The 19,648-nt window shown below is 36.5% G+C and overlaps 1 protein-coding gene across 1 annotated transcript in view; it reads left to right on the top strand.

The window, feature by feature from the left end:
- LOC138697816 (ankyrin repeat and SAM domain-containing protein 1A) overlaps positions 1-19,648 on the top strand; it is a 598,611-nt gene that overhangs the window by 526,802 nt on the left and 52,161 nt on the right. Inside the window, exons 12-13 of the mRNA XM_069823347.1 lie at positions 3,150-3,298; positions 6,923-7,417. Coding sequence (XP_069679448.1) covers positions 3,150-3,298; positions 6,923-7,417 — 644 coding nt within the window. The remainder of the gene's footprint in view (positions 1-3,149; positions 3,299-6,922; positions 7,418-19,648) is intronic.

The raw sequence follows: 19,648 nt of genomic DNA, 5'->3' as shown, positions 1-19,648 counted from the left end.
CCTGTATTCTTCACTGCTTATTATTATTATTATTATTATTATTATTATTATTATTATTATTATTATTATTATTATTATTATTATTCACAACCGGTGTGGTTTTCTTGGAACTGAACTTGTTTGTACAGATTGTTGGCCAGTAGTTCTTTAGCAAGTACTGGGTGTTCAGTTCAAAGTGTGTCATGGCTCGCTGTATGCCGTCATGTGGCTAGCCGATGAGCCTACAGAATTCAATCTTCCTACACTTCCGCAGAGGTGTATAACCTATGAGGCAGAAAAGTTGCCTAGCAAGTACGGCGTTCATTCTGAAGAATACATACCAATACGTACGATAACGCCGGTAGTGGCAGGAATGTGAACTGTTTGGAAATACGTACTGTCGGGATATGGGGAGAGGGTTAAGACGATTACTTACATATTTGTTGACATTAACTTCGACGGTCTACATGGACACGGAGCATTTGATTTGTGTTGTGGAATGTTACCGTACGCAACCGATGATAACAAATACCCTGCGTCCGACTTGCCGGCGCAAAACACAGTTCGAAAGAGGTTATGGTAGCACACAGACCGTACAGACCGCCATCTGTTGCTACGACGTTCAAGTTATACCGTACACGTTCTCAAGTTCAGATTGAAGAACGCCTTAAATAATAGGCAACTTCTCTAACATATAAGCTGAAACTCGCTTCAAATCGGTGACCCAACAACAGTGACGTCATGACACACTTTGAAATGAACACCCAGTAGAGTTACTGCTTGAATGATTTAAAGGTCTAAACTACGTCATCCCTTAATACAATATGGTGAAAATACAAGCCATGGACGTTCATCCACTTGCAATAGAAAGGAAATGAATATCCACGTCGCTCCTCTCTGTCCCTATCTGACTCAATCTATCTCCATGTAGGGTACAACAGCAGTATTGAGACAGATGAAATTAACTAATTTAGAACCCTCCGCTTGATTTCAGTAAATTCTTTCTATTGCTTAATGAATCCGGATTTGTTTGGCAATTTTCATACTGAGGGTCGCTATCGCCAAAAAATATGCATAAGGGTAATGCCTATCACATGTTTCCATAATAGGCTTTGTGAAAAGGAAGAAGAAAATTATTTGACCTACTTTGCTCCAGTGGCTAGAGCGAAGTGTAAGAATTGAAGCGGTGAGATCAATAACCATTCAAGTCCACTTCTGGCCATTCATTTTTTTCCAAATTTGAAATTAAATTTTGGATATTTCCAAAGTGTTACGACTTTAAAAGTTAGTATATTGTCTTGATCTCGAAAACAACCAGAAATATTCTGTGCAAATAATACCTAATAATTAGGTAAGAAATTAAAAAAAAAAGTTTTTTGCATTTTTCTCGAAACTTGTGTAAATGGACTAGAATGGTTATTGATCTCACCGCTTAAATTTTAGGTCTTGGTATTGAGATAGAATTCTATTAAATAACTTAATTCACAGAATTGTTCGTGCGTGTGTTATGCGTGTATTTTATTCCTTTTCGCCCTCTGTGGTGTTGGGTTTAGTTGAATGCCTTTGGACATGAGGTTCGCGTATAGAAATTTGGCCGAGGATGATGACTTTGAAGAGCGATAAAACCTTTTAAAATCATAAGCATGACTTCTTCCGGGAGGGAAGTGAAGCTGTGGATCTCGTGCGATATAGCACGTTAAAAAACACGGTTCATGTTAATTTCAGGGAAAATTTGTCGGTCGTTTGTCGCCCACCTTGAATTTTGACGATTAATAAACTCTGCAGTTGAAAGCATCATTAAATAAACTGCTATTACTACTACTACTACTACTACTGCTGCTGCTGCTGCTGCTACTACTACTACTGCTACTGCTACTGCTACTGCTACTGCTACTGCTACTGCTACTAGTAAGCATTGGTTAATTATTGAAAATAAAGAGATGAAAATGAATGAGGCTCCTTTATAAACATTTTTTGGTCCAAGTAATGTTTTGAATTCTGTATGTAAGTTTGTTAATAATTTACCCCATAAAATATAATGTCGTGATGGAATTAATCAGAATCTGAACCGCCTCGCACAAATCCGAACTACACGAGAGATAGTGAGTGGTTTCTATAGTTGCGAGGTGCGCAGACGGCCATGAAGAAGACTAGGCCTAAGACTAGGCCTACTTATATCTCCCTGTCTGTCTTTCTTTGACTGTCTTTGTATGTCTGTCTCTTCATCGTTTTTTTTTTTTTGTCAATTTTGTGTCTCTGTTTGTACTGTTCTCCAACCAGGAGATCAACCGTGAAAGGAATGTGCTTACTATTGCTTCACCTATTGGAGCGAAGTAGATAGATAATATTACCGTTATAACGTCAGTTTAAAAAACATGCGCTCTCCTGCACATGCCATTTCCCGTATAGAGGGATTAAAAGACCAGGAGATTAACCGTGATATAATTTTGTAACTAGCGTAGTATAAATATGTGTGTATCAGTGTTATCGTTTGTGCTTTGAGAGTTAGCCAATGGAGATGCATGTACCCACGTGTGTGACCTTATGACATCAGCATTCATTCACAGGATTACTCCGCTGGGTCTCGTTCCCCTGAGACTTTTTCCTGGTTGGAGTACAGTATATGTTTTTGCTTTTGTGTCTGTATATTCTTCACTGTGTTTTTGTCTGTCTCCGTCTCAATATTATTGATTTAGTGCATTATCCGATATCAACCTTAATTGCAAGTGTTTTTAATCTGTTATTTAACGACATTGTTTCGAGGTCGTAGTCGTTCAATTTCGTGATAACGTCAACGTATTTGGCTACATAAGTCCTAGTATTCGCTAAGAGATCACTTGACATTCGTCTTCGTGGGGGAAAAAACCTCAGAAAAAACAGAACTAGGTAATGAGTCCAAGCTGTATTCGAAATTAAATCCGAGAACAGCCTCAGGATATGATACTGCGGAGGATGTTGTTTGTCGTCATGACTTATGGAATAATAAATTAAATGTGTCTTGGGAAATGAATCAGTTGTGGTCTATTTCAGTGTAATATCCTGGCATTTATTACTAGAAACAGAGGGAAACCACGAATATGTCCGTGAAGACAATCGACAAGGCACTTGATCTCCGACGCTACATTGTACCCACATTTACTGACGGGGAATGCGGATCTTGTATTTGACAGGAATGAATCGGTCAGCGAGCAGCAGTCCTGTGGCCCCGCCTGTCTCCTGTGGAGGTGGCTCGTCCGTAGGCCAGTGGCTTGCCGCCCTCGGGTTGGCCGATTACGAGTCCTTGTTCCGCAACAACGGCTTCGACGACCTGGACTTCATTGTAAGTATCAAAATGTTGGAGCCTATTCTGTCTCTTTAATCAATTTCCCGCCTATTTGTATTACCTTATCCTCGTTTCTATTTCCTTGGGAAACAGAAAATTGTACGGAATGTCTTTCTTACTTTTTTTTTTAACTTGAAACGTTACGCTCCAGGTCAAAAGGTCAACATCTGAGGTCACTTTCTTAGCAACGGCAAACACAACATATGATTGCTTAGCAACACAAACGAGTTACTTCACACTGTTGCTTAGCAAGAATGATAGCAACGGCAGCAAGTTACAGCCAGCGCCAGCATTTCTGGCGCTTGTGTCCTTGAGTAAAAAGCCAATCAGTGAGCATTTGTTGCCAATTTATCTGAGAACGGTACCACCCAAATACACGTCACGTCAGCAATCTGCCAATCACAGTTGTCAGTCTTATTGCCCACTGACTGCGGCAAAGGCAAGATGCTCACACTTTGCGTTTCTGGAGCGCGTCCTTGAGTACTTTTCCCAGTCAGTGCCATCTGTTATCACTTCGGCTGAGAGTGATATCACCTTATAAACAGAAGTCACGTCAGCAATCTGCCAATCATAGTTGTCAACTTTCTCGCCCACAGACTGCGGCAAAGATAAAATACTCGTTCTCAACGTTCCTATTACTTATTTCACTCGCCAGAAACGGTGGCTTTGGTTGTACGGCACACTATCTATAGCAAATTGGAAGAGTTCGCTTAGGCAAGGAGAGTATGTAAGTAAACAAAAGAATACTTTTAATGCATTTTTGCATTAATAACATGAAGTAACCAAAAAAATGAACAAACTTATCATACATCACATTCTAGTGCCGAAGTTAAAGAATAAAAATCAAAATTATAGTCGCGTTGGTAACTAGCACAGTAATTCCATTGTATATACTGATATAGAAATAAAGGGAAACTCTTCAGTAATATTACAACATATAAATTGCATTAATTTATTTCACTTAGGCCTATAAATAAGATTGAATTTTTTAAAAACTAAATATCACAATAACACTCAACCGACATGGGATCACGGGATCATATGACTCTCCCATCACTTTCTGACTTACAATATTAAGTTTTTTCTAGTACCTAGTGTGGGCACTCGTTTCGGGATTTGTGGTGAAATAAAAACAAGGCAGAATTTCAGTTGTTTACTATAACAAAACTATGAGCGACAGCCGAATGCTAATGTTATTATTAGTTAGACTAATTAGGCCATTAAACAATGTAACTTTTGTGATCAGATCAAATGGCGTCGCCTCCCTCTCGCTACGGGCATGAGGTCGACGAAGTTGCGTACAAAATTTGTCGTGCCACTCTGCCTCTCACGGTAATATCTCGATATCGAGAGCAGCTACAGACCTATGCAACCACAAGTTTGTTTTTTAATCGCGAGTTTTGAATGTTAAAGTGGCAATGGACACGTACGATACACTTTGAGTAAATCATAGTGAAACATTTATTGTGAACTGAGATTAATTTTGGAATATCGCTTTATATGAAGATAAAATAATTATGTTACACGCTCTTCATTTATTACTTCTCTTATCAGAAACTCATACTCTTCATTTGTAAATCGAAACAAAAATGAATCATTCAAACCAACAACTGTAGTTTCATTTTCAAAATTGGATCACGTATTTCATATGCCGGTGTATCTCTGATACGTTAGGCCTACAGAATTTATTATTGTTCATGAAGACTCCTTTAGCTGAAGCAATTCTTTCCATTATTTCCAAGTAATTTTGTTATTTGTAGTGAAACTATTATGGCAATTGAACTGATTTCCTTATTCTACAGTATTTTAACATTTTAAATTTTTATGTTGGGAAGCAGAATCCCTGTTTCACTTACTTACTTACAAATGGCTTTTAGAGAACCCGGAAGTTCATTGCCGCCCTTACATAAGCCCGCCAGCGGTCCCTGTCCTGAGCAAGATTAATCCAGTCTCTACCATCATATCCCACCTCCCTCAAATCCATTTTAATATTATCCCTTCATCCACGTCTCGGCCTTCTCAAAGGCTTTTTTCTCTCTGGCCTCACAACTAACACTCTGTATGCATTTCTGGATTCGTGAATACGTGCTACATGCCCTGCCCATCTCAAACGTCTGGATTTAATGTTCCTAATTGTGTCAGGTGAAGAATATAATGCGTGCAGCTCTGCGTTGTGTAACTTTCTCCATTCTCCTGTAACTTCATCCCTCTTACCCGAAATATTTTCCTAAACACTGCGTACCACTAATAATTTGGTCTTTTTAATATTTATTTGAAGTTGCACGGAGGCATAAGATAGGAATGTTTCTTGTCATATTATTTTATTAATATCTACATACTCGTACTTTGAATACGCTATAATAAGACTTAAGTAGAAGACAAAGATAATAAAACTAATGACAGAATTAAGTAATTATATAGTATTAGATTTGCCAGTGATACTGCATTTTTTTCATATTGTGATAAGGTTTGGCAAGAATGTTACAGGTAAAATTATCAGTGTTAATGCGATGTGCTGCTGAAATTTCTAAAATCCACAATTTTTGTGATAGAGAGTTGAAATTTTCACTGAATGTGTATATCAATATCATAATCACACATTGTAAATTTAAATCTTTTCTCATAAACACTTAAAAAAATATATATATTTTATTTTATTTTATTTTATTTAAATTTAAATATACAGAATAAAGAAATATAATTACAAAACAAACAAGAGAAATAGAAATAAAATAATACAAGCAATATAAAAAGAAGATACATTAGTATTAACAAAATTTGAGACCGAATGAGCAGCGCTCGTGCTCGGTCGCAGTTCAGATATAATATTAAAATAAAAAATAATAATAATAAAAATAAATAAGTAAAATAAAATAGGAACTAAAATATAATTACAGCGGCAATGGACTTATATAATATAATATTAACACTAGAGAAGAATAATATCGCATGTGAAAAGTAGGACTAATATATAGTTCAAAATTATAGAATACAAATATAATATAGGTTGATTAATTCATACATATATATATATATATATTAATTTTCTTAATGAAAATCCTGTTTCTAACAAAATTATTACTTTTTTTAATATAATTTTTTCTTAAAGGTAACACTGAATATTGTACAATAAGAGATTAGTAATGTCCTACTATAATTTGTTCATGTGTAAAAAAAATACAGTTCCTTCAATGTTCAAACATTAATATAAAATAATACTACTTTACGTATAATTCTCTAGCACTGAAACTATGGTGATACAGTCAGTCAAATGCTTCATTTCATAACAGAGATGTTAATGAATAAGTATGCCAAGTTTCATCACTCTACCTTTAACCACTGAGAAGTAAAATGAATACTTGACGTTGAAAACGTAGACACTTTCTTTTTTAAGATAATTAAATTTAAAGTTTTGGTTACACATAACTTGTACATTAACACGACTTCTACCAATTATATGAAATTATACTTATAATATTAAGATAGTGAGATAAAATTTTCTTGAAATCTTACATTTTTTAGCGCGAAAATATTTTTGGACTATTTTCAGCAGTGCATCGCCTTAAAGATTAAAACGCTGAGGAATAACAGTTCTAAATTGTTCATGCTTGTCGTTTCCAGTGTGGGGTGCTAGAGGACCAAGACTTGAAAGAGATGGGCATTGACAACGAACGGGACCGCGAAGCCATCATGGAGGCGTCGCGGAGTCTGCCAAGCAAGGTGCATCAACCGGAGAACACTAGTCTGAACAACAATAACAACAACCCTACGTCCTCTGACGGGGGCGGCGATCACAACGAAGAGGGTGACGATGGTGAGACACCATCGGCGGCGACGGGTTCAGCGGAAAACGATAGTGACTCGGCGGCAGAAGAGTCCCCGGTGGACCGGTGGCTCCATAGCATTCGCCTCGACATATACAAGGAGACGTTTCGAAAGCACTTGTACACGGATATGGACAGGGTGCGGCGGATCTGGGAGGTGGAGCTTACCGCGGTGCTCGAAATACACCGCGTGGGCCATCGGAAGAGGATCCTGGCGTCGGTCAGCGGCCATCAGCCCCACGGCAGCCACGGCCCCAATCTGGAAGACATCAATGCCGACCTCAACCTCCTGGTGAGTCCCATGTATCTACTGCGTTGAAATCACTAATTCCTCTATTAAACAACATCGATGACCACTATTAAAGAATTTGATCAAGAAGGTAGTTTTAGTGGTAGATTTTATAACACATCTATCATTATCTGTTCTTTTTTGTACTCCAACATTCTAAATAGTTTTTATGCAATAGTAGCATTAAAACACGCTTGTTATGATTCTATAAATCGTGCACAATTGCCCTAATTCTGGCACTGGTGCCGGAAAAGGTTGCCTAGCAACTAGTATTCCATGACGTCATCACCGCCTTCACAACATAGTTTTATATAACGTAGGCTATCTTTAAAAAAAAGCTTCAAAACAGCAACAAAAATAATAAAATAACATTGTCTTAGAAACGGTTACTTAGCAACCTGCAAACTAATTTTTTAATAAAAAAGCCGCCCTAAATAAGGGTTCGAATAGATCGGCCTACTAATCAATTCATAAAGAATAATCATGAAAACCAATTGTGTGACAATTTGAAACGAAAAAGAAACATTAAGATAAATGATATGAAAACATACGAAATCATTTACAATAAAAGTTTGTTGGGTACAAATGATTACTAATTATAGCTAAGGATGATTTTAACACATGAGATCCTATGGCATCAATCATTGCATCAGAAATTTTAAATTGTTTAAGTTGATTTAAAGTTTCTCGTGGGATCGTGCCACGGGCACCGAACATGAGCCCAAAAACTGTCCAATGTGTGATGTGGTATTGTGCTCCAAGATGCTGACAACAAGGCTCATATATGACTTGTTTTTCACTACACACCTCTTGTGGCTGTTGCTCGTGCATCTCGAAACGGATTGTGGGATCAAGAATGACACCTTTATCCTTCTGTCGATCAATTATGATGATATCAGCACGTCTAGTAGAGCCATCAGAAGAGACGCAACCAACCTCCTCATAAACCTCATAGGAAGCATTCTGTCGGATTGAAGATGCGATGAGAGAACGAACCGTATTATGTATGTTGATTCGAAGGAGAAACCCACAGTCTACTATATACAGTTACGAAGCTTGAGTTGTTGAGAGTACTAGGAACAATAGGTTGTGCCGGTACTATTTCGCATTATCTGTGATGAGGCGTTAGTAGCGATCGTAGTGGTTAGCAACTATCCATGGATGCATATTCCCTATGTATTGAGATTCGTGACTTTAGGCCTATATACTAGACTGTGATATTACGTTATATTCAGTACTCATGTATCTAGTACGTCGTAACATTACATTTTGTAAATTTATAGTACTGGGTGTTCATTTCAAAGTGTGTCACGACGTCACTGTTGTTGGGTCACCGATTTGAAGCGAGTTTCAGCTTATATGTTAGAGAAGTTGCCTATTATTTAAGGCGTTCTTCAATCTGAACTTGAGAACGTGTACGGTATAACTTGAACGTCGTAGCAACAGATGGCGGTCTGTACGGTCTGTGTGCTACCATAACCTCTTTCGAACTGTGTTTTGCGCTGGCAAATCGTAAGCAGGGTATTTGTTATCATCGTTGCGTACGGTAACATTCCACAACACAAATCAAATGCTCCGTGTCCATGTTGACCGTCGAAGTTAATGTCAACAAATACGTAAGTAATCGTCTTAACCCTCTCCCCATATCCCGACAGTACGTATTTCCAAACAGTTCACATTCCTGCCACTACCGGCGTTACCGTACGTATCGGTACGTACTCTTCAGAATGAACGCCGTACTTGCTAGGCAACTTCTCTGCCTCATAGGTTATACACCTCTGCGAAAGTGTAGGAAGATTGAATTCTCTAGGATCGTCGGCTAGCCACATGGCGGCATACAGCGAGCCATGACACACTTTGAACTGAACACCCAGTAGTTTCTTTACAAATTTTAATGCTAGAATAGCATAAGTCTTTATCCGCGTTGGTTTGATAATGGATACTTATCCATCGCCATATCACCATGGTAATGACATTCATTACCGCACTGAATGCGATATGTAAATGATTACCGCACCGAGTATTATATGTAAGTGATTACCGCACTGAGTGCGATAATGACATTCATTACCGCACTGAGTGTTGTAATCATTTACATATCGCACTCAGTCAACGATCGTGTCATGAACGCATTAAACGCATTGTTAAATAAACCTGGATAAAATATCGTATGCAACTAGTGGGATGAGCATAATTACCTCTCTCATACAATTATATAACTCGTTTTACGCTTCGTTCTTGCAGAACACATTGGAGCGGTAATGATGCTCATATCCCACTAGCTGATAAATAACTATTATCGTTAGTCAGAATTGTGCACAATATTCCACATTATTGTATCAGTGTTGTAAAAATACTACCATGCCAACTAAAGAGTGCATAACTTGTTCCTTTTTTTAAATTCACTTTTAACTCTCTAGCATCTATTAATTCTTCCTGGTTGTGCTAACTGATGGCATTATATGTAGGCTAAACAATGCGACGTTGATACGTATGTTCAGGTTTCTCCTGATATATCGTATGTTGTATTTTGAAGAAGCTCGTTTCCTAAACATTGACTCGTGCAATAAAATATGACACAAATATAATAATACCGCATATTATTATTATTATTATTATTATTATTATTATTATTATTATTATTATTATTATTATTATTATTATTATTATTATTATGTAATTCAGAAGATGGAGTTACGACCTGGAAAAAGGGTATTTTAACGAAACTGTATCAAGTTGTAATGTTTTAACAATAGTGCAAACACACCTGGTGTATACACGTAGACATAAATGGTCAGCCGTGTTTCTAAAACGTCTAGTAGGTTTCTTGACTTGCGTTAATTCGAATTTTGCAAGCCAATAGCGGATCTAGTCTAGTATTAACGTTATATGCCACCATGCGTACTAGGTTGTAATACTTACAACTTCAATATTTCAAGGAATTAGTGGATGAAGGGGTTAAGTTAGAAATATTACCATAGAGGCATAGTCACATAACACTTTCATCTACTGCAAAACAGACTTGTATCGGTAACATACGTCGTTTATCCTCTTTGACAAGACAGACTGAAATAAGAGCTATGTGAAAGAACACTGTACATACTACTTCCAGTCACTAAAAAACTCATTTTTCACAAAAATGTTACATAACCCCTTCATCCACTAATGCCTACATTTCTTCTTATTTATTTATTTTACTTATAATCATTATTTGTATTTTATCATCAATATGGATTCCGTCCAAGTACATCTTGTATAGGTATACAATTTTTATATTAGAACAAATGATCGAAAAAAGCACAGAATATAATAGACACACGTAGCTTTTATAGACATCGAAAAAGCAGTCGATAGTGTAAGTCTTTATACAGGGTGATTCACGAGGAATTACCTAACTTACGGGGCTTATTTCCGAAGACATTCTGACAAAAAAATGTCATATAAACATGTGTCCCAATCTCAATATTTTCAGAGTTATATTAATTTGAAGTTGTTTTTAAAATACCGTTACTGTTTAGTTTTAAGGGTAAGGAAATATTACAGAAAAATAATGAACTATTCAAGAATATAATTTCTTTAATTAGCTATTATTCTGAAGCTAAAAATGTATTGTAAATTCCTTAGCTACCTCGTACAGAATTTGCTTTTTTTTTTTTTTTTTTTGCTTTTTTTTTTGTTCAATTTTTAACTACAAAATTAAAAAAAAATTACGCATTCGTCACACAGTTGTTACAAATCACACACTCTTGTAAATTCATCAAGACTGTTCATTAGGATACATAATTAAACTGTAAAGAATCAAGTTCCTAAAGTCATATGATTTGTAACAATTTTTGTGACAAGTACGTAAGAATAATGTAGTTTAGTTAGAATTAAAAAAAACAAAAACAAAATTTAGGTATATACAAGGCAATTAACAACACATTTTTAGTTTCAGAACTCTAGCCAATTAAATAAATGATACTTTTGAATAGTTCATTCTCTATTTGTAATATTCTTTTACCGTTAAAACTAAAGAAAAAAGGTATTTTACTAACAAATTCAAATTAGTGTAATTCTGAAAATATTGAGATTAGGACAAATGTTTATATGACATTTTTTGCTGAGAATGTCTTCGGAAATAAGCTTTGTAAGTGGCGGTAAATTCTCGTGAGTCACCCTGAATGTATCTGTGGTATGTATGTATGTATGTATGTATGTATGTATGTATGTATGTATGTATGTATGTTACTGCAAGGCACTCCCAAGTAGGCTACATTGTTAGCCATCTGTATAGTCCAGGTCAGCTTACTTAATACCCTAAGGGTGAAACCTAACCATTTTTCGGCTATTACTAAATATGCTAGGGGATTACAGTGATTTTCTAGTTCTCAGGTTGAAGTTTCTTTTACCAACTTCGTTTCGAATTTCGGGTACTGACAAATACTACAACTGGCAGTTATTTTCTAACTGTTATGTTGGAAGCAGTGATTTCGGTTTACAGTAAAGCAAACTGATGAAAATGCAATTAAGTAAATATATTTTTAGGTTAGGTCTCATGAATCGTAAACTCTTTAGTCAAAGCAATAAATTTCATGTTGCCTGACGAAATAAATTGTAATATTAGATCATACTAATCCTGATTACCAACATAATATGCGAGAAGTCGAGGAGGAAAATATATCGCTTCATAAATAAATTATTGAACCGTTTAGGAAACACCTCGCAACATAAAGTTGAGATGTGGTAAATAAGCAAGACATTGTTATTGTTAACACTATATTATTATTATTATTATTATTATTATTATTATTATTATTATTATTATTTCAGTACGTAGCACTGTCATTTTATCCACTTCGGTGATATCTGGTATTAGTTGGCAACACTGAAGAGACTGTCAAATTAGACTTTCAGGAACTACTCTTACGTGATCCTCACTATATTTCGTACAGCAAGATGGGTGCAAGATTTTTTTGTCAATTTCCATCGTCCATAATTAACATTGAACGTGGACTACCGCCGTTCCATTGGACCTGCGACCAATCCAACCACCGCGCAATATATACATGTATTGGAGCACACCCCACTCACGTCAAAACAGTGTAATTTCATCCGTACGCACAGTGCAATGTCTGTCTCTCTCCCAATCAATTACAACTGTTGCGAATGGAATAATTATCCCTGGGATGTGGAAGGGAGGGATGGTGATAACATATGTATCCAGCTAGCCCTTTAGCAGTGCGCGCCTCCGACCCTTACACAGGTTAATTAGCTGGGGCGCTGCCTCCTCGCAAATGGCTGCCCACTAAAAAAAAAACTATCACCAACTCCCCGTGTCCCAATTCAGCGGAGGTGAGCTGCCCCGTGGATTTGTTTGTATATGTGTACTTCCCCAGACAACACCCAACAATCCCCGCCAAATTCTCTAGTGATTTGAAGGACAGAGAAGTTAATTTTTCCCCCAAACCATCGGAATTCACCTCAAATGGCAAACGAAGCTGCAAGTGAAGGAAAAAAGTCGAAATAACTGGTAAGGGATAGTGGGACTGATCGAATAATTGCGCGATTCTTCCTGCCAGGACCTTTTCTCACTTCTAGATACCTTCACATTGATGAGACTTACATTAGAATAGAAAGGATCCAAGTACATAGATGATATACAGGGTGTTAATAAAAACTATCCAATATTTTAGGAGGTGATAGTACGCATCAAAACAAGAAAAAATGTTTAATAAACGTGGGTCCTACAACACATACTTTCTGAGATCTGAACACTTGTTCATAGGAGGTGCTCAATGTGACGTCCATTTATGGCAATGCATTTCTCTGCCCTACAGTACAGCAGACTACCAGATAATCATACCGTAGTTGACACATCTGGCATGGAATACTGGTACGTGGCAAGGAATACTGAAAAGAAAAGTTTGGTTGCGGATATGATTGAGTTCAGCAGAGATGGTGTTGTGAATTTTCGTAATCAGCATGTGTGGGCTGATGAAAATTTCCATGTACAGCTGTCAAAAAAAAAGTGGCCGCACTCGTGAACAGCGAATATTTTCAAAGTCCACTTCGGGTCGCGGCGATGTTACACGATGCATGTGCTTGTAGAAGCAGTTCCGGAACTATGAAAGTGTTCCATATCTGCGCCTCGTAGACCAGCGGTAGAGTGCTTGTTTAATGATTCAAAGGTCGTGGGTTCGGGCCTTCTTCAAGTTTTCATTTTATTTTTTAATCGTTCTTTAGCGATGTAAATGATATTCAAATTATTATTTATATGCAGTTATCGTTCTTTATAGATATCACGTTATTTATATTTTGTTATCGTTCTTTAGAGATATGAATAAAATTCAGATCATCATTTGTATTCTGTTATCGTATTATAACGATATGAATAATAATTATTATTGTATCTCCAATGGGGGTTAGCCCTATTTTACATATGTATGTTAGGGCTATAGTTTTATACACAAAAAAGATAAGCATAAAGAGAAATGGAAAAGAAAATTAAATTAGCTTACGCGATGCAAACAAAACATAAACAATCCGTAAATTAGGCATTGCGATTGCAAAACAAATATCAGGTATTAATTTGAAACATACAAAAACATTAACAACACACATACGTAACACTTCTATAACACAAATATGCAGCTTTCCGTACTATACGTCATAAATTAATACACAATAGTCACACAAACACAAACCATAATTACGACATTGCGACGACATCAAGCATCCGTTGCAACACATACACTTCAACATAGTAACCACACTTTTAAAAGTTACAAATTTGGCTCCAAGAAGAATAAATAGGACACTGTTACTAATTACTATTCTTCTACAATTTCTTAAATACATCTGTAATAAATCTGTGAAATTCCGATATGAATAATATTCACGTTTTTTATATTGTTATCGTTCTTTAGCGATTTAAATAATATTAAAGTTATCATTTATATTCTGTTTTCCTTCATTAGCATTATAAAACAATATTCAAGTTATTTATATTGTTATTGTTCTTTCGCAATATATTAATTAAACAAACCGATATTTATCATTTATATTCTGTTATCGTTCTTTAGTGATACTGTATAAATAATATTCAAGTTATATTGTAATCGTTCTTTAGCGATATAAATAACATAAATTTAATATTAGGTTTGGAAAAATCCAGTTGCATAATACTGGTATTAGTTTTTCTTTTTGTATTATTACATTATACTATCTTGAACCACAATAAAATGAAAAGGAGTAACGAGGAATTGAACCTGAGACGTTGACATCTAAATTCCGACGTTCGTCCGCTGAGCTACGAGAGCAAAAGTGTGGAAACATTTTCGGAAAAATTGGCCCAATCACACTCTAAGATTTACTGATGATTCGTAGAAGCTAGTCCAGGATGCGGGGGCAAAGGCTAATTGAGATTTCCCGGTCTCTGACTGGGTCAAACATCCTGATAGAATTAATATTTAACCCTTGCCGTGATCTTCGGTGAAGTCCGGAGGGCCCAATTAGTCAAATCCACTCTCCTCATCTCCACGCTTGGGTCCCCTGGAATTTAATAAGATGCGAAAGAGATAGTGGTGTGCGGAAAGCAACGGGATGTTACCGCATTTAGGCCTATCCTTCCCAAGAAAACTGCAAACATGAACAAAGGAAGCTTTGAATAGAAGAAGAAGGATCTTCTGCGGACCTCTGGAAAAAGAACTAAGGAAGAGACTAGTGAAGTGCTTTGTGTGGAGTGTGGCATTGTATGGGAAAAGAACATGGACATTACGACGAAATGAAGAGAAACGAATTGAAGCATTTGAAATGTGGATGTGGAGAAGAACGGTGCGTGTAAAGTGGACAGACAGAATAAGAAATAAAATTGTGTTTGAAAAAGTGAGTGAAGAAGTAATGATGCTGAAACTGATTAGAAAGAGAAAAAGGAATTGGTTGGGTCTCTGGTTGAAAAGAATAATAGACGACATTAGGAGACGTGGATCATATGCGGAGACTAAGAGGAAGGCAGAAAATAGGAAAGATTGGAGATTGCTGGATTTGCAATGAAAGACCTGCCCATGGACAGAACATTTATGTGTGTATGTTCAGAATGCCTGGAATATCGTGTCTAAGAACAGTCGCTATTTGCAAAGACTAGTCAATTCCATGCCCACTCGACTGCAAGATGATCGAGATAAGAGGAAGATAGACTAAATATTGAATTGTGGCTTTTTGTTTTGTTTTTTGAACGCTTAATTGTTTGAATGTTTTAAGGCCGACGCCAGTAAATTTGTTATGTTTATGCCACGAAAGATATTTTATTGAGAATAAAATCTTTTTTCTTTCCATTTGCAGCCACAATATCATAATGATAATGATAAAGTCATGGCATAATATATTAATGAACCTGATGTTAATTACTAAAATAATCATAAAAGAGAAAGGAGCCATTATGTCTAGTTTGTCTCTCTCAAAAACAGAACAAAAAAGAACATAAAAAGCACGAGGTTGTAGTCGAACGCAGGACCTCATGAATAAGAGGCCTGAACGCTACCATTATGCTATCGAATAACACACAGTATACTTCAATTATAACTGTAGATATCAGGCAACGTGGTCCAACAACATGTAACATCGCCTGTCTCCGAATTGTAGAGAAGATACCCGAAGGGAACTTTGTTCCAGGAGAGCGGCCACTTTTTCTTTTGACAGCTGTACTTGAAGAAACAAGGCATCAGCACAGATTCTCGATCAACGTATGGGCAGGCGTTCTTGGCGATAGATTAATAGGGCCATACGTGCTACCACAGAGATTAACTGGGGATCGGTATCAGGACTTTCTTATTAACGTATTGCCTATCTTGTTGGAGTATGTGCCATGTCAGCACAGACTACAGATGTGGTTCATGCATGATGAATGGCACACCAGCACATTTTTTCCGCAATAAGCGTGAACACCAGACGCTGACATTTCAGGACCGCTGGATTGATTTATCGATTGATTGATTGATTGATTGATTGATTGATTGATTGATGATTGATTGGAATCTATATTCCCTAGGTTTTGGTTATCAAGAACAATCTTTCGCCGAAGGGCAGGGGAACGCACTGCCATGAACGGACGTCACATTGAGCACCTCCTATGAACAAGTGTTCAAATCTCAGAAAGTATGTGTGTAGGACTCATGTTTATTAGACTTTTTTTCTTGTTTTGATGCATACTAGCACCTCCTAAAATATTGGATATTTTTAACACTCTGTATAAGTAAGCAATAATATAGTGGTTCACAAGACAATGACATTTTGTTTCGAAAATCAAACCTAGCAGCATACAAACATCTATCTTTCAGATTAAAACGTTGAGCAAATGTTTTTGTAATAAGAAATATCATTCTTAAACGCTGTCACATTGGCTTAATGTAATAAAAAGTTATAAAACGAAAAACAAATGGTATTTTAAAATCATTTTAAAGAACTGAGAGACTCCTAAGCTGTGGTGAAAGCGGCTCTTCTAGGAGAAGGACAACTCCGATAAATAACCCGCAAACAGTTAGGTTAGCACCCTGCTGAAGGCGTTTTTAATTCATGCTCAAAGTACCACTAAGAAAAGCCGGACGGATAATTTGATGATAACTACAGAAAGATCCAGGAATATGAAAATTTGGAAGAAACGAGGTATATTAAGATTAGCAACATGGAACATCCAGTCTTGGTTCCGTAAAGATATGGAAATTATTACTGAATTAAATGAACATAAAATAGATATGTGTGCATTATCAGAAACTGAATAAGCGACAAATCAAATTTTTAATCATTTCTTGCAATCAGAGCTCCTTCTGTTAGAATATCAGAAGATATCGGTGCTGTGTTAACAGAAATTAATCTGATAGACCGGAATCCATGAAGGACGATGTAAATTGCGCGATGATTTTCCAATAAGTTCAGAAATTAGTGAAAATTGCGAATATAGAATGTGCAATGCAAGAAACGTTACGAGATAACTGCAGATAAGCTTCTCGATTTGTACGCCGTAACACTAGGAAACCTGCGCATATTGTATTCCGTGAAATCGTAAGAAATAAGAGTTAAGGGGACACTATACTGAAATTTTCATGTTCCATAATATGTTAAGGGTTCACAATAGTGAAATCAACTACCATACTTATGAAGCTAGATTCACCAAATTTTGGTAACTGGTATATCTGGTTAATAATGACGAACAAAATTTCATCCGCCTATGGCAGGTGGTTTGCATTTTATTAATATGTTATTAAAACATTGAATTGTTTGATATAAAAAGTCTCTTGCGGCACATTTTTACATTCTTCTTAACTAATATTCACTGACATGGATCCTTATATACATGAAATGAGAACTTACTGCAGTATAGGGTTTTGCTGTAAAATTAATCAGTAAATTACCAGAATATTTTTATTGTAAAATAATAAAAAATAAAAATATTAATGATAAAATATTTCTTGTAATTTATCACTTCACTGTACAGAAAAACCCAATAGTATGTGAAAAACGGAGAAGTTGTCTAGAATCAGGAAACCCTTGGAATCTATACCAAATGCATCATTTGAAAGGCGGAGAAGAAGACTAGTCATAAGGCGTATATAGAGAAATTCCAGAAAAAAATCGCAGTAGATCTTTGACATGTTTGCACAAAATCACGTTTTGAAGCTCAGTTCTTTAAAGACAACCTGGCGCTGTTTGATAGACTGACTCAAAAGGCTTGGAAACAATGATCTTCAGTAATACGCGCATGTATGTTTAACGGTACAAAAATACAAGTGCAGTTCGGAACTATATTAATTGCATCTTGTAATGACAGGGATCCTATTACAAATATGGAATACGATATACAACCTGAGACGTGTTGTACTCTAGCTGAAACCATCCAAATTACTACGCACTGATACTCCCTTTCGCGGGAATGTGTTAGTTTGCAGTTAGAAGCTGAACTGCTGAAACGTTTTATCATTATTGCGATTTCGAGGAAAGTGAAAATTTTGGCGTTAATTTCTTTTCTTTAATATACATTGTTATTCCTCAACGTTAGAAATATTGATGATATATATTCTTAAAGAGAAATAATCTACTTTAATAGCAATGTATGTTTAATTTATTTCGGTTTTAAATTATTATATGTTTTGAGGTTATGACTTACAACATCAGTGTGTTACAAATATGAAATACTAGTATTCCATATTTATACTCTGGTGTTCTGTTTCATTACTAGTATTGACACTGTATGAGGAGGGAAAACCTTACTTTCCAACAAACTTAAAAAACAGTGGAATGAAAAGACAATGCGAGAAGCCATAAAAACCAGTTCAAGAAAAGACATGAGAGACGATTCATCTGGATTCAGTATTACGGTTGGGAAAACACCTTCTAATGAAGATGCTGAATGCTTGTTCTGTGCTTTTCTTAGTAGAGGTCGACCTGGTTGGCGAGTTGGTATAGCGCTGGCCTCCCATGCCCAAGGTTGCGGGATCGATCCCGGGCTAGGTCGATGGCATTTAAGTGTGCTTAAATGAGACAGACACATGTCAGTAGATTTACTGGCATGTAAAAGAACTCCAGCGGGACAAAATTCCGGCATATCCGGCGACGCTGATATAACCTCTGCAGTTGCGAGCGTCGTTAAATAAAACATAACTTTAACTCTTAGTAGAGGCCATTTTGACTTTGCAATTTTGTTAACCATGTAACTTGTTAATAGTGTTGTGCGACCGTCACTTAGGTCGCACTGATTGCTAACCGGACGGCTACTGCGTTCGTCTTCTGCTCATTCTCGTTAGGATTTCTGACACCACCATTGTACACAACAATGGAAAATTACTTTTCGGGAATAACTGGAGCTCTCAGGATACTATAGGAAACTACATGGCTACTAAACTAAGTCTGAAAATGATTGCGTTATTGTACACTACTTGATTTATTCTATATTTACAAAAAAATATATACAAGGTTACTTACAGGGTATTTCATCAGATGACGCCATGCCGCTTCTGAGTCTCTCAAATTCACACTCTCTACCAGTCTTTTCCAACTACCCAACTGCCTCACGCGTCTCCTTTCCAACACTTTTTATGTTTCGGTACCCGTTTCCCGCCCGGGGTACCGACCACGCCATCCACCAAGTGAGATGGTCTTAAAACACTTTTGATTTCACGTACTTATAAATATCGTCTTAATCAATCATTTCTTACATTTAATTTTGATTTAGTGCATTATAGTGACAAGTCACTATAATGA

The sequence above is a fragment of the Periplaneta americana genome, chromosome 4, assembly GCF_040183065.1.
Source record: "Periplaneta americana isolate PAMFEO1 chromosome 4, P.americana_PAMFEO1_priV1, whole genome shotgun sequence".
In the NCBI taxonomy this organism is placed as follows: Eukaryota; Metazoa; Arthropoda; class Insecta; order Blattodea; family Blattidae; genus Periplaneta; species Periplaneta americana.
Note: the sequence above shows the minus strand (reverse complement) of the source record. Positions and strands in the feature narration are given on the sequence as shown.